Here is a 15,815-nt window from a genome sequence, read left to right on the forward strand (position 1 = left end):
AATGGAACAAATGGTTGCTCTTACGAAGAACGGCTTATGTTTTGCAAATTACAGAATCTGATTGAGGTGTATAAGGCTTTGAATGGTTTGAGCATGCTCAATGCCAATGGGATTCTTCATCTTGCTCAGAATAATCAGCTCAGAGGGCATAAATTCAAATTGAGGAAGGACGGATGTCGGATAGATGTGTGGAAATTTGCCTTTGGCCAGCGGGTGGTTGGTTGGTGGAACCGACTTCCATCACTTGTTGTTGAAGTTGATAGCCTAAACAAATTTAAGGCTCAACTGGACAGGTATTTCGAGTGAATGGAGGGGTGAAATGAGAGTGGTGTGTTTTTTTTTTTTTTTTTTTTTTTGGCTGATGCTGAATAACCTTGCTTTCTTGCATCATATGCCTCTACTAATGCTAATGCTAATCAATTCGGCAAGATTTGATCAAGAAGGCTCTCATCGTTGGAAAGATTGTGCAAGGCTCAAGGGGTAGAATTTTTTTTTAAGCCTGGTCTGTACTTGTTAACAGGAGAGACTGCTTCTACAGAGATGGGATACACTTAAATAGAAAGGGTGCAAGAATATTTGCTGATGCTATCGAGGCAGTGTTAGGTGGGTCAGAAAACTGCTAGCTTTTGGGGGGGGATACAAGGACTAATAGATTAACAGTAGCCACTGGCAGAGGTGAAAGTGATTCTTGCACTGCTTCTATTGGAATGAGCAGTAGCCTGGAAAACAAGATGCAGGGTATTTCAGAGACTGCTGGGGGTCATTGCAGTACAAGTAAACATGTGGGTTGTGTTAGGGTAGCTAAGAATAGGAACAGGTGCATGTATACTTGCATGTGCACCAAAGGATGCAAAGAAAAACAAGAAAGAGTTCTTTACTTATATAAACTCTAAAAGGAAAGGGATGAATCAGATTGGTCCACTGGACATTGATGGTTCAACTGTTGATGATCCTGCTCAGGTGACTAACAAACTAAATGAGTATTTTGCATCTACATTCACCCATGATGAGTTATTCAGGGATGGGATTTTGTATGAGTTTGGTAAATAAATTTGATGAATTTGAGGTACTGCTCAGAACATCAAAGGCAGATATTGCTGGGATATCAGAGACGTTGTGTCACACAGATATAAGGAATGCAGAACTGGAATTTGGGGAGTACAATGTGTACACGAAGGATAGACAAGATAAGGGAGGAGGGGTTATACTATTAGTTAAGAAACACAAAATCCAAGGAAGTGAAGCCAATCGACATCACTGGACAGTGCAGTGTCGAGTCAGTTTGGTGTGATTAACATTGGGAGATCAAAATTAAGAGTAGGAGTGTATTATAGGCTTGATGACTCTGAGTATAATAAGGAACTGTACTGGGAAATAGAGTGGGCCAGTAAATCAGAGAGTCTTATAATGGGGGATTTTAATTTCCCAGACATTGACTGGAATTTTTGGGTTGGTCAGTCACACACTAGCAAAGCTTTTGTGGATTTATTGGATGATTGTTTTCTACATCAGCATGTTCAGGAGGCAACTAGAGGGAGCAATACTCTTGACCTGTTTATCAGTAGTGATTCTTCATGCATTAAGAATCTGCAGACAAAGGAACTACTAGGTGGCAGTGATCACAGTGTGCTGAAGTGTGACTTACTCAAAGAGGGTACTACCATCCGGGGTAAAGGGAAAGGTTTTTGCTTTCGTAAAGGTGACTATGGTGGTCTGAGACAGTATTTAAATTCTATATGGTGGAACAAACAGCAAATTCAAAATGGGAAGCATTCAAAGAATTTATCTTGGAAACTACTAGGCTCTACATACCAACTAAGAAATATTGTTCAAGGTTTAGGCCGAAATGGATGTCAGATTAACTAATGAGACATGTGGCAGAGAAGAAAAATGAATGGGATACATTTAAATTAATGGGTGGCATGAAAGTCCATGAAAGATATAAGCTGGTCGGTAACCAAGTCACAAAGGAGATTAGGCAGGCAAAAGCAGATTATGAGAAATCCTTGGCAAAGGATGCAAAGAAAAACAACAAAGAGTTCTTTAACTATATAAATTCTAAAAGGAAAGAGATGAATCAGATTGGTCCATTGGACATTGATGGTTCAACTGTTGATGATCCTGCTCAGTTGACTAACAAAATAAATGAGTATTTTGCATCTACATTCACCCATGATGAGTTATTCAGGGACGGGAATGCCAGAGGTGAGTTAAACTCTGCCAGTGAGCTGCATGATTTTGTAATAACTGAGAGGAAGGTGGAGGAGAAATTTTTGAAGATAAACACAAAAAAGGCACCCGGGGTGGACGGGATCTATCCAGTTATATTAAAGGAGGCAGCAAAGGAAGTAAGCAAACCCTTAGCCATAAATATGAGAGTTTCTTTATACTCAGGGGAGGTACACATGGACTGGAGAAGTGCAAATGTGACCCCAATTCACAAAGGAGAATCAAAGGGCAGTACAAGTAATTATAGACCTGTTAGTTTAACATCTGTTCCAGGAAAATTAATGGAGGCACTCGTGAAAGCAGCACTGCAGGATCACCTAGCAAGACTTCAGTTATAGCTCGGACACAGCACGGTTTTGTTAAGGGAAAATCTTGCCTGACCAATTTGATTGTATACTATGATGGGGGTCAGAAAGGAACTGGATGCAGGGAATAACTTTGATATCATATATTTGGATCTTAGAAAGGTTTTTGATACTGTTGCACATGGAAGACTGCTGCACAAATTGGAGCAGTACAGCAATGGAGGCAAATTGCTGCTATGGATAAAGGAATGATTGAGCAGGAGAAGACAGAGTGGTAATCAATGGATACTGCTCATCATGGACTAATGTTATTAGTGGAGTCCCTCAGTGTTCAGTATTGGGTCCATTGTTGTTTTCTGTATTTATATGATATTGATAATGTTATATCAAGCTTATTGTCCAAGTTTGCAGACGATACGAAGGTTGGCAGGGTTGTTAAGGACACTAATGACAGTATGCTGCCGCAACAGGATCTAGAAAAGTTGAGCAGATGGGCTGCAAGGTGGCAAATGAAGTTTAACATTGCAAATGTAATGTACTACATATGGGAAGCAGCAACCCCAGAGTGATGTATCAACTCAGTGGTACTACAGTGGTAGAGAATGAAAAGGACCTGGGGTAATTGTGCAGGCAGATATGAAATTTTGTGAGCATTGCAGCCGGTCTGCAAGAGTAGCTCATAGTGTCTTGTCAATGATGTACAGGAATTTTTCTAGCAGGGATAAGGAGGTGATTATCCTCTTATATAAGGCAATGGTCAGGCAGCACCTTGAGTACTGTATACAGGTCAGGAGGCCTCATTTTAAGAAGGATGTAGAGCTGTTGTAATGAGTACAGAGAAGGGTAACAAGATTAGTGAATGGAACAAAGGGTTGCTCTTATGAAGAAAGGCTTAAATTTTGCAAATTACAGTTTCTGGAGACTAGGCACCAGCGAGGTGATCTGATAGAGGTGTATAAAGCCTTGAATGGTTTGAGCATGCTCAATGTTGATGGAATTCTTCCTCTTGCTCAGAATAATCATTTGAGAGGGCATAAATTCAAATTCAGGAAAGACAGAAGTAGGATAGATGTGTGGAAGTTTGCCTTTAGCCAGCGGGTGGTTGTTTGGTGGAACAGACTTCCATCCTTTGTTGTGGAAGTTGATAGCCTAAATAAATTTAACGCTGAGCTGGACAGGTACTTGGAATGAACAGAGGGGTGAAATGGGATCGTGTTTTATTTATTTATTTTTTTTGGCTGATGCTGCATAAGCTTGCTTTCTTGCATCATATGCCTATGCTAATGCTAATATATATATATATATATATATACACACACGGATTACAGTTATTTGGGCTTCTGGTTAATGGGGGCAGCCGTTTATTTGGGGTAAATCTTAAAAAACAGAACCCAATTTAGAAAATAGCCAGGGTTTACTTCACTTAATTGGGACAACATGCCGTTTAATCGGGGCAGGAGACCGCAGCACTGGAGATTACCCTACATTTGTCTCCAACTGTACCACATGGTTCGGTCAGATTTCTGGAGGTCACAATCATAAAACAATAAAAATAATTAGCAGTCACCTGTTTATTGGGCTTTTTTGTTAGTTCAATCTATCGTAAATGGATAGTAAACGCGATCTTATTGAATTTTTGATAATAGTGACAGCTGAAATTCTGTGGGTATTATGGTGAAATGTGTTTACACTTCTGTGAAATTTTCAATCATATAAAAAAATTTAATTTTCAGAATCTTCTCTTCATTCCTATTTTTAAAGCTTCGTAACTTGTTACTCCATTCTCACTTGCACGTATCGTGTTACTTGCAATTTGTGTGTGCCGTGTTCTTTGTTATTGATTGCTTATTTTGTTACTGTTTTAAATTTAAGGAAAGAATTCAATAGTTTTCATTACCTACTGGTGCATGCACTGTATATAATTAATAAAAAATTGTGGGCACGGTTTTAAATATACCATCCATAATCCAATATTGAGCACATGATAGGTGTTGAATATTTGCTTTTGTTGTAAATAGAAGAATTCGTTCCTCTTTCAGTATAGAGTCTTTAACAAGAAATTAATAATAATAAAAAAAATTTGATTGTTTTTACCTGTTACCCCTTTCAAAATATCCTGCTGGCACCCATGGTCATGTCTAATGTACTTTTCAAAGAAATTTATGAAAGTACAGTTAATAACAAATACCTGTATATAATTATAGTTTTAGTTATGCTAATGATATTTATGATGCAGCTGCCAAAATACATTACTCTAAATTTTCATATTCTCAAAGTATTCTTATTTCAAGTTTTTTTATCTTTAGCATTTCAATGCTATACCTATAATTATTGCTCAAACATCCTATATAAATACCAAAATTCGACTTGAAAAATTAACAATTAAATGCAGTATAATAAAGTAAAATTAATTAAGTCATTTTTATTTGTTTGATCGTATTTTAAAACTGTTTGTTTCTGTAACAGAAAATATGATCTTCAAATTGAGAGAGGTATTTGTCATTAAAATTTTTGTTATTTTTTGATATTCTTTCTACCAAATTTATTTAATTTACTTACTTTCAGTAAGTAAATTTTTACTTACTGAAAAACTAATAAATATATAGAATTATATTCATATATTTTTACAATGTAGTAGATACTGTCGGGATTCTGACTGTTGGGATTTTGGGCCAGACCCACTTAATAGAAATGGTGCAAGAATATTGCCAATAGCATCATGGCAGTGTTAGGCAGGTTGGTAAATTGCTAGCTTGGAGTAGAAGAGGGATATGATTAATAGAAGCCACAGGCAGAGGTGTAAGTGATGCTTGCACTGCTTCTTTTGAAATATTCAGCAACCTGGAAAGTAAGGCATTGGGAGTTACAAGGCCTGCTTGAGGGTCCTTGTGGAACAAGCAAATACATTGGCTATGTTAGGCTTGCTAAGATTAAAAACAGGTGCATGTATAATCATGCATGAATACTTATATATACTTGCATGAATAATAATACTAGGAGCTTAGTATATAAATATGATGAATTCAAAGCACACGTTTAAGTCATCAAATAGAGTGATTGTGTGGATGTTGGAAGCACAGTGCCACTTAGATATTAGGAATTTGAATTTTGGAATTACAATGTAAAAAGAATAGACAGGACAGGAGTGGGGGTGGAAGAAGTTATGCTCTTTGTTCAGAACTCATGGAATCTAAGGCAGTGCACCCAGTTGACGTGGGTGGAGAGTCCAATGTTGAGTCAATTTTATGCGACACAAGCACGTAGAAAACAAAAATGAAAGTAGATGTGTGTTATAGATCTAATCACTGTGATGTGTATAATGAACAGGCTTTACAGACAGATATAGTGGGCTGGTAAATCTTATATAATCAGAATATCTTATAATGGGGGATTTTAACTTTCCTGATAATGATTGGAACTTGTGATTTGGTCACCTACAATGTAGCAAGATTTTTGTTGATTTATTGGATAACTATTTTGTACCCAGCATTTGATACAGAGAATGCAGTACTTTTTAATCTGATTATTAGCAGGAATCTGCTGTATTAGGAATCTGTAGATAAAGGAAAACTAGGTAGCAGTGGTCGGTTTATTGATGCAGGATTTAAAGATGGCCCTCACAGGTAGCACAGTTAGTGTAATTGCTGTCCTCCCCACATTAGGTGGGAAAGACGAGAGTTCAAATCCTGTTGATGACGTGAGGAATTTTTATGTGCCTTTTTCCCAACATCTTTGAGTTAGTTGGTCTCAGACAAAGGTAGCATGGTTTTTCCTCCCAGAAACTGGGTTTTTTGTACAGCAGATAGTCAAATCGACCACAGAACACATTAGCATTAGCAAAGGCACATGATGCAAGAAAGCAAGCTTATGTAGAATCAGCCAAAAAAAAAAAAAACCCCTTATTTCACCCATCTACTCACTCCAAACGTTTGTCAATTTCTGCCTTGAATCTATTTAAGCTATCAACTTCTACAATGACAGATGGAAATTTGATCCAGCAATCAACCACCCGCTGGCTAAAGGCAAACTTCCGCACATCCATCCTACAACTGTCTTTCCTCAATTTGAATTTATGCTCTCTCCAGCGATTATTCTGAGCAAGAGGAAAAATCCCATCCACATTGAGCATGTTCAAGCCATTCAAGGCTTTATACACCTCTATCAGATCACCTCGCAATTGCCTAGTCTCCAGACTAGGCACCTGCTAAAAGGCTGCTGCCTTTCTTCGACTACTTTGTTCCATTCACTAATCTTGTTGCCCTTCTCTGTACTCGTTCCAGCAGCTCTACATCCTTCTTGAAATGAGGCCTCCAGACCTGTGTACAGTACTCAAGGTGTGACCTGATCACTGCCTTATACAAGGGAATAATCATCTATTAATCCCTGCTAGAAAAATTCCTGTATATCATTGATAAGGCACCGTGAGCTACTCTTGCAGCCAGTCTGCACTGCTCAGAGAACTTCATATCTGCCTGCACAATTACCCACAGGTCCTTTTCGTTCTCTACCACTGTCAGTGTGGTACCACAGAGTCGATACGTTACTCTGGGATTACTGCTTCCCATATGTAGTACTTTACATTTGTCAATGTTAAACTTCATTTGCCAGCTCTCAGCCCATCTGCTCAACTTTTCTAGATCCTGTTGCAGCAGTGTACTGTCATTAGTGTCATTAACAACTCTGCCAACCTTCGTATCGTCTGTAAATTTGAACATTAAGCCTGATATACCACCATCAATATCATTTTATAAATACAGAAAACAAAAATGTCATTAGTGATATTAGTGGAGTCCCCTGGGGGACTCCACTAATAACATTAGTCCACGAAGTGCAGTGTCCATTGATTACCACTCTCTGCATTCTCCCACTCAACTATCCCTTTATCCATAGCAGCAATTTGCCTACTCCAATTTGTGCATCAGTCTTTCATGTGCAACGGTATCAAAAGGCTTTCTAAGATCCAAATAAATATCAAAATTATTCTTTGCATCCAATTTCTTTGTGACCACATCATGGTATCCAATCAAATTGGTCAGAAAAGACTTCCCCTTAACGAATCCATGTCTGAGCTATAACTGAAGTCTTGTCCAGATGATCCTGCAATTCTTCTTTAACCAGTGCCTCCATTAATTTTCCTGGAACAGAAGTTAAACTAACAGGTCTGTAATTACCTCTGTCTCCCTTTGATCCTACTCCTTTGTGGATTGAGTCATATTTGCATATCTCCAGTCCATGGGTACCTCTCCTGAGTCCAAAGAAGCTCTCATAATTATGGCAAAGGGTTTGCTTATTTCCTTTGCTGCTTCCTTTAATATAACTGCATAGATTCCATCCACCCCAGGTGCCTTTCTTATGTTTATCTTCAACAATTTCTCCTCCACTTTATTCTCAGTTATTACAAGATTATCTAGCTTACTGCCAGAGTTTAATACACCTCTGGCATTCCCCTCCCTGAATAACTCCTCATGTGTGAATGTAGATGCAAAATATTCATTTAGTTTGTTAGCTACCTGAGCAGGATCATCAACTGTTGAATCATCGATATCAAGTGGACCAATCTGATTCAAACCCTTCCTTCTAGAGTTTACATAAGTAAAGCACTCTTTGCTGTTTTTGTTTGCATCCTTTGCCAAAGATTTCTCGTAATCTGTCTTTGCCTGCCTAACCTCCTTTATGACTTGGTTACAGACCAGCTTATGTTTATTATAGGCTTCCGTGTCACCTGTTAATTTATATATATATATTCCATGCATTTTTCTTTTCTTCCGCATGTCTAATTTGTTCATCTGACATCCATTAAGCCTAAATCTTGAACAATGTTTTTTTTATTTGGTATGAAAAGCCTAGTAGCTTCCAAGATTAATTCTTTGAATGCCTCCATTTTGAATTTGCTGTTGGTAACATCATCAATTTGGTCCCCCGTATAGAATTTAAACATTGTCTCAGATCACGGTTGTCACCTTTATGAAAGCAAAAACCCTTCCCTTTACCCCTAATGGTAGTTACCTCTTTGATCACTGTGATCACTGCCACCTAGTGGTTCCTTTATCTTCAGATTCTTAATGCATGAAGAATCACTACTGATAATCAGATCAAGAGTATTACTCCATCTAGTTGTCTCCCGCATGCTGCTGCTGTAGAAATCAATCATCCAATAAATCCACAAAACCCTTGCTAGTGTGTGCGAGTGACCAACCCACAAATTCCATTCAATATCTGGGAAATTAAAATCCCCCATTATAAGCCATATCTCTGTCATATTAGAAATAGTGCATATATAGACTTATACCAAAGGTAACTGGGGGAGGGGAAGAGTTAGTGAAATGAAACATTTGGTTAAAACATGTAGACATTGTTCCAGTTAGTGAAACAAAACATTTGGTTAAAACATGTAAACATTGTTCCAGTTACCATAAGTTTCCTTACTGCTTTACTCTAATGAACAGCACTTTTCAAAGGGAAGCATTTTTCTGTGTTCAGTCACATATTGTATCAGGTACTCCTCTGGAACCCACGCATCACATGCAGTTCAGACAGGTTTCCAGTAATTTCACAGTTTGTAGGTCAGGTGCAATTCCGGTTTTTGAATGTAAATAGTTTTAATACAGTAATACTAAAAATTAATATATTAGCTCATGAAGTAACTATTTTTTATTAGTTTTTTTCTAAGTAATTCATCGTAGTTTTATTGCGTAAATTTAATTGAATTAAACATAACATTACTCTTCTACTGATGTCTTTATAAATTGTGTACATTCTCCTAAAAAGTACAATTAATTTTCTAGATTTAGAACTATTATTCTCTCACACTCACTCACTCACTCACTCACTCACTCACTCACTCAACAGATGTCCTTTTTTCGATTCTGAATTCTCTTATTTTGATGTTGTTGTTATTATTATTATTATATGGCACCTTAGTATTTAAGGTCACATAAAGCCAGTGCTACAGAATTAGAAAATTAATCAACACTAAAAATAAAATCTTTCAATACAAAACTGAACTAAGAACATCATTAAAAATTTCCTGCAAACTGCAGCTTAAAAGAGCACAATTTTTGGATTGTATTCATCATGAGAAATTTAAAATTACTGTATCATTTAATAGCCTATGGTAATATATACAAAATCATCTGAATTTCCAAATTTACTGTTTATTAAAATTATTTTATATTTAAGTGTAAATTTGGGGTAATAAGGATATAAATATTTGACTTGAAATTTTGTGGTGCATGGCCAACTTAGGCCATGATGCAATAAGTCAAAATGATATAGAAAAATTTAAGAATATATAATTAAGAAAAAATGAGTATTGGAGTTTGAAATTGAGGCTGGAAACTGAGTTGGGGTGAATTTGAGTGAATGCAGCTCTCATTGCGAATGCCCATTTTTAATTCTGGCTGATTAAGCAATGTGCATAAATTATGCAGTATGATCTGAGTAGATATAGTATGTTACATTTTAGGGTATATAGTTTCATCCAGTCTCTGTTAAGTACATTCCTCCCTTCTGTTGCAGAATTGGAGAGATTTAATTCTTTCCATTCTTGCCAATACTGCAACAAGCAAAATAGTTTTCTGCATCTGCATTTCAATCCAAGAAAGAAGAATACAGCTGTTAATGTCCTGCTTCTGCATGACAACTGACCAAAAAATTTGTAAAATTAATTATATTATGAATATGTTTCTTTCTTTATTTCAATTTAATTGGTTTTATATTATTTATATGCATAAAAAAATAAAAATATTTATTAATAATATTCATTGATTGATTTTAATTTAAAGCTGACTATTGCATTATTATTTATTTGTGGAAAATTTAATACAAATTTTCTTAATATGCCATTCAATTTTTATTTTTATTTATTTATCTATTTTTTGCAGGTTATTGTTGTTATTTGGTTTTTAGGAGCATTAGCAACTAAGGCCATATTGCTCGGGGATATGCGGTGGTCATTCTCTGACCTTTCCGCATCCTCCGTATTTAGTGGTGACGGGCTCGAACCCCGGTCTAATCAAGAAGCGTGTGCTACGCACTGCTGCTCCTTCCCACCTGGCTACGGAGACGCCATTTTTTGCAGGTTTCAAATTAAGTTGTGGGTAAAAACACTGACTTGGGTTCTGGTGTGGTTCCAGTTACTGCAGGTGGGGGGTCAGGTGGGGGTCTAATACAGAAGGCCTGTGCAGGACTCTGTTGGTACCACTGAGCTGCTACCACCTTGAATCTAAATAGTTTTGCAATGCTTCACATCAGTGGGAAGTAGACACCTAACAGTGTTGTAACAGCCCATACATTAACATGTGTGCCACTAATAAAAATAAAAAAATAACTGCCCTCATCAATTGAGTAAAATTTCTTATCCCACAGGGACATTTTTGATAATGTATTAAAAAGTTTTTCCTGAAATGGATGTTTGGATACTGGCATATCAGTACTAATAAACAGTGATACTTATCTTTTATAAGTGTTTTTATTAGAATGTAGGAACTCATAGCAATTGTACTGTTAACATGTGAATTATCATCTACTGATACCAAATTATAAGACTTATTCTTTATAGCATTCTTAGTATTTTTTTTTATTCTGCTGCTATTGCATGTAAATAAATTTGATGCAAATGTTTTAATGTATTGTTTCTATTATGATCTTTTGGAATAAGATACCTTATTCAATTAATTGAGGTAATTACTGCATATACCTATTGTTTGCACACCATTTTAGAGGTCACAAGCAGTGACCTCTAAAATATTTTGTCTTGATAGTGACACCTCTCTACTAATAAGTCACAAAAACTGAAGACTTCCAGGATGTTAATAAGTTTTTATAATAGAAGCTGCTGAAATGGTCAGTGCTAATAGGCAAAATTTTAAAATAAGTCACAACACCATTCTTGAAAGTTAGCATAACTTAAGTTGAGTAATCAGTGTGGTAAGAGAGTGAAATAATTTTATGTTTCATGGGAACCTGTGGTGTTCCATATGCACTTGCTCATGGGTTAAATTACTGCGAGTTGATGACTCATTTCTGTTTGTTTTAGTACAATTAAATTTTAGAACTATATTCCGGTGTCTGACATATCTTGATTTGTTTGATAAGTTTAGATGATGAAGAATATTCCTGTGTTAGAGTAGAGCACCACTGTTGCTGCTGCTACAGCATTTATTGTTGACATAATAATTTGTACAGAAGTAGAAATAGTGAAAGGCAGAAGCAAAAAACAAAAAAAAATATATATATACGTATATATTATTTGAGTGACTAAAGCATAGTTTATCCCAACTTATATTGTTTTTATATTGTTGAAATTTTTCTTTGTGTATTTAGTGTTTTTTCATTAGCTCAGTTTTGAAAATTAGAAAGTGATTCAGATATTCACTGCTGCTTTATTTAAATGGATGTATCTTATTGTTTTGACTTTTTAAAAAAAAATTGAATTTAAAAAATTGTTTTGACTTTTTTTTAAAAGATTTGAAGTTAAAAATGAAACTGTAGTGATTATTCTTCATTCATACCTTTTAAGTAAGTTAATACACTAATTTTATGTTTTTGCAGATATTTAAACAGATGAAAATTCCACAAATTCGGCCACCAAATTTGCCACCTGATGAAGAAATGCCAGAAAGTTACTGCTCTAAAATTGCCCTTGTTGGTTGTGGACCTGCAAGCATTAGTTGTGCTACCTTCCTTGCCAGGCTTGGCTATAATGATGTGACAATATTTGAGAAGGAGAAGTTTCTTGGGGGACTTAGGTGACTAATATTTATTAAAATTGTTAAAATATATACCATAAAGCTTGGATAATTTGAAGCTGAATAGGTATCAGAATTATTCCAAATTATCCATTTTTTTTTGCCTTTTAGCTAAGCATATCAAATGAATATGGAATTTATTTGGGACTAAACCAAGCACATTATCAATTTTACAAATATGATATCTATTGTGTTTGCCTCTTGTTGTAAAATTAAATTAATTAATTAAATGCCTATATTTCTTTACCACCTTGAGAATAGCATGGTCACTGACAGTTAATCTAAAAACAATTGTGTTTATATAACTAATGAAGAGTTTCAAAACTATTGTTGATGGTGCTAATAAGAGATCAACAGCAAATGCATTTTTTGACATTCTTGAGTGAAAGAATGAGTTTTGGAATTTTAGTATTATAGTTTAAAATTTTATTGAATTTTGAAATTGTATATGAAAATTTGTTGAAATTTTCCCTTATTTAAAATTGTATATGAAATACATAGTCAGAAAAATTCAGTTTTGGGAGGTTTCCTCAAAATTCCCTGGTTATGAACCACTTCTTTAAATGAGACTGTACCCAATTTTTTAGTTGCCACTGGAAATATGAGGAGATTTATTTTGAAGAGTAAAAAAAAAATAATAATAAAAAATGACAACTTAAATAATGCATAATTTCTATACAAGTATAAAGACTACATTATACAGTTCAAAGACTACAGTAATACTTAGTTTTATAATTAGAAAAAAGTAATTTTTTTACTTATTAATTCATTTTTTATTTATTAATTTTTTTATTAAGCTAGTAATTTTTGTCTTGTTTTGTTTGTTATTTTAGAAAAAGATGCAAAATATAGTTTATTCAGAGGATGAAAAATTTTATCATTTACATAGCTAACAACTCTCCAGGTTAATAACAGAGAATCCATCTTTTGTTTTATTTTGACACACATGCGCGCGCGCACACACACACACACACACACACACACACACACACACACACACACACACACACACACACACACACACACACACACAGTAACATAGTGCTTTAACACATTTATGCAATAACATAGTTTCTCTCTGAACTTTTTATTTTTGCATAAAAAAAAAAGCTAAGTTAAAAGCAGAAGTTTTTAAAAATATTTCTTTTTATCTTCATTAATGGATACAACCATATTAAACATCTGAGAATAGGTTACTCAACCTGTTCAGTTAGTCATAAAAAATGCAGATTTTTCCTTTCCAAAGCAATTTATACATTGCATCCCCAGGGATGATACCCTCTCTCAATTTAGAAAGCAATAAAATCTATTAAAGAACTTTTCAAGTTTATTAAAAATTACCATCACTAAAAATTTTAAATAAAATAAATATACGGGGTGGCATCTCCTCTAACTCACATTGATGATAGATATAGAAATGTGAACCAAAACACTGCCCTTCTACTAATAAATTAGTATATAGATTCTCTTCATTGTCAACCACAATTATAAATAAATCAGTGAGGGATGAGTATAGAGACAGTATGCGATAAACATTAGCATTAGCATTAGTAGAGGCATATGATGCAAGAAAGCAAGCTTATTTAGCATCAGCCAAAAAAAAAAAAAAAAAAAAAACAACCACTACTCCCATTTCACCCCTCAATTCGTTCGAAATACCTGTCCAGCTGAGCCTTAAATTTGTTTAGGCTATCAACTTCAACAACAAGCGATGGAAGTCTATTCCACAAACCAACTGCCCGCTGGCTAAAGGCGAATTTCCGCACATCTATCCGACATCCGTCCTTCCTCAATTTGAATTTATGCCCTCTCAGGTGATTATTCTGAGCAAGAGGAAGAATTCCATCGGCATTGAGCATGCTCAAGCCATTCAAAGCCTTGTACACCTCTATCAGATCACCTCGGCGATGCCTAGTCTCCAGGCTCTGTAATTTGCAAAACTTAAGCCTTTCTTCGTAAGAGCAACCCTTTGTTCCATTCACTAATCTTGTTGCCCTTCTCTGTACTCGTTCCAGCAGCTCTACATCCTTCTTGAAATGAGGCCTCCAGACCTGTATACAGTACTCAAGGTGTGGCCTGACCAATGCCTTATACAAGGGAATAATCACATCCCTGTCCCTGCTAGAAAAATTCCTGTATATCATTGACAAGACACCATGAGCTACTCTTGCAGCTCGTCTGCACTGCTCAGAGAACTTCATATCTGCCTGCACAATTACCCCCAGGTCCTTTTCATTCTCTACCACTGTCAGCGTAGTACCACAGAGTTGATACGTTGATCTGGGGTTACTGTTTCCCATATGTAGTACTTTACATTTGTCAATGTTAAACTTCATTTGCCACCTCTCAGCCCATCTGCTCAACCTTTCCAGATCCTGTTGCAGCAGCATAGTATCAGTAGTGTCCTTAACAACCCTGCCAACCTTTGTATCGTCTGCAAACTTGGACATTAAGCCTGATACACCATCATCAATATCATTTATAAATACAGAAAACAACAATGGACCCAACACTGAACCCTGAGGAACTCCACTAATAACATTAGTCCACGTTGAGCAGTGTCCATTGATTACCACTCTCTGTCTTCTGCCACTCAACCATCCCTTTATCCATAGCAGCAATTTGCCTCGAATGCCACACTTCTCCAATTTGTGCAGCAGTCTTCCATGCGCAACAGTATCAAAAGCCTTTCTAAGATCCAAATATATAATATCAAAGTTATTCCCTGCATCCAGTTCTTTTGTGACTACATCATAGTATCCAATCAAATTGGTCAGACAAGACCTGCCCTTAACAAACCCATGCTGTGTCTGAGCTATAACTGAATTCTTGTCCAGATGATCCTGCAGTGCTTCTTTAACCAGTGCCTCCATTAATTTTCCTGGAACCGAAGTTAAACTAACAGGTCTATAATTACTTGTGTCAGCCTTTGATCCTCCTTTGTGAATTGGGGTTACATTTGCACATCTCCAGTCCATGGGTACCTCCCCTGAGTCCAAAGAAGCTCTCATAATTATGGCTAGGGGTTTGCTTACTTCCTTTGCTGCCTCCTTTAATATAACTGGATAGATCCCATCCACCCCGGGTGCCTTTTTTATGTTTATCCTCAACAATTTCTCCTCCACTTTCCTCTCAGTTATTAGAAAATCATCTAGCTCACTGCCAATGTTTACTTCACCTACGACATTCCCCTTCCTGAATAACTCCTCATGTGTGAATGTAGATGCAAAATACTCGTTTAGATTGTTAGCCACCTGAGCTGGATCCTCAACTGTTGAACCATCAACATCCAGTGGACCAATCTGATTCATCCCTTTCCTTCTTGAGTTTAAATAGGTAAAGAACTCTTTTCTGTTTTTCTTTGCATCCTTTGCCAGGGATTTCTCATAATCTGCCTTTGCCTGCCTAATCTCCTTTGTGACTTGGTTACAGACCAACTTATATCTATCATAGGCTTCCACGTCACCCATTAATTTGTATGTATCCCATGCATTTTTCTTCTCTGCCATATGTCTCATTAGTTCATCTGACA

At 36.1% G+C, this 15,815-nt stretch overlaps 1 protein-coding gene across 1 annotated transcript in view; it reads left to right on the forward strand.

Moving 5' to 3' along the window:
- su(r) (dihydropyrimidine dehydrogenase su(r)) overlaps nucleotides 1–15,815 on the forward strand; it is a 466,373-nt gene that overhangs the window by 196,272 nt on the left and 254,286 nt on the right. Inside the window, exon 9 of the mRNA XM_090382920.1 lies at nucleotides 12,087–12,283. Within this exon, the coding sequence (XP_090239046.1) occupies nucleotides 12,087–12,283 (197 nt within the window). The remainder of the gene's footprint in view (nucleotides 1–12,086; nucleotides 12,284–15,815) is intronic.

Source organism: Mastigoproctus giganteus, chromosome 10, assembly GCF_048544385.1.
Source record: "Mastigoproctus giganteus isolate SK-2022 chromosome 10, ASM4854438v1, whole genome shotgun sequence".
In the NCBI taxonomy this organism is placed as follows: domain Eukaryota; kingdom Metazoa; phylum Arthropoda; class Arachnida; order Uropygi; family Thelyphonidae; genus Mastigoproctus; species Mastigoproctus giganteus.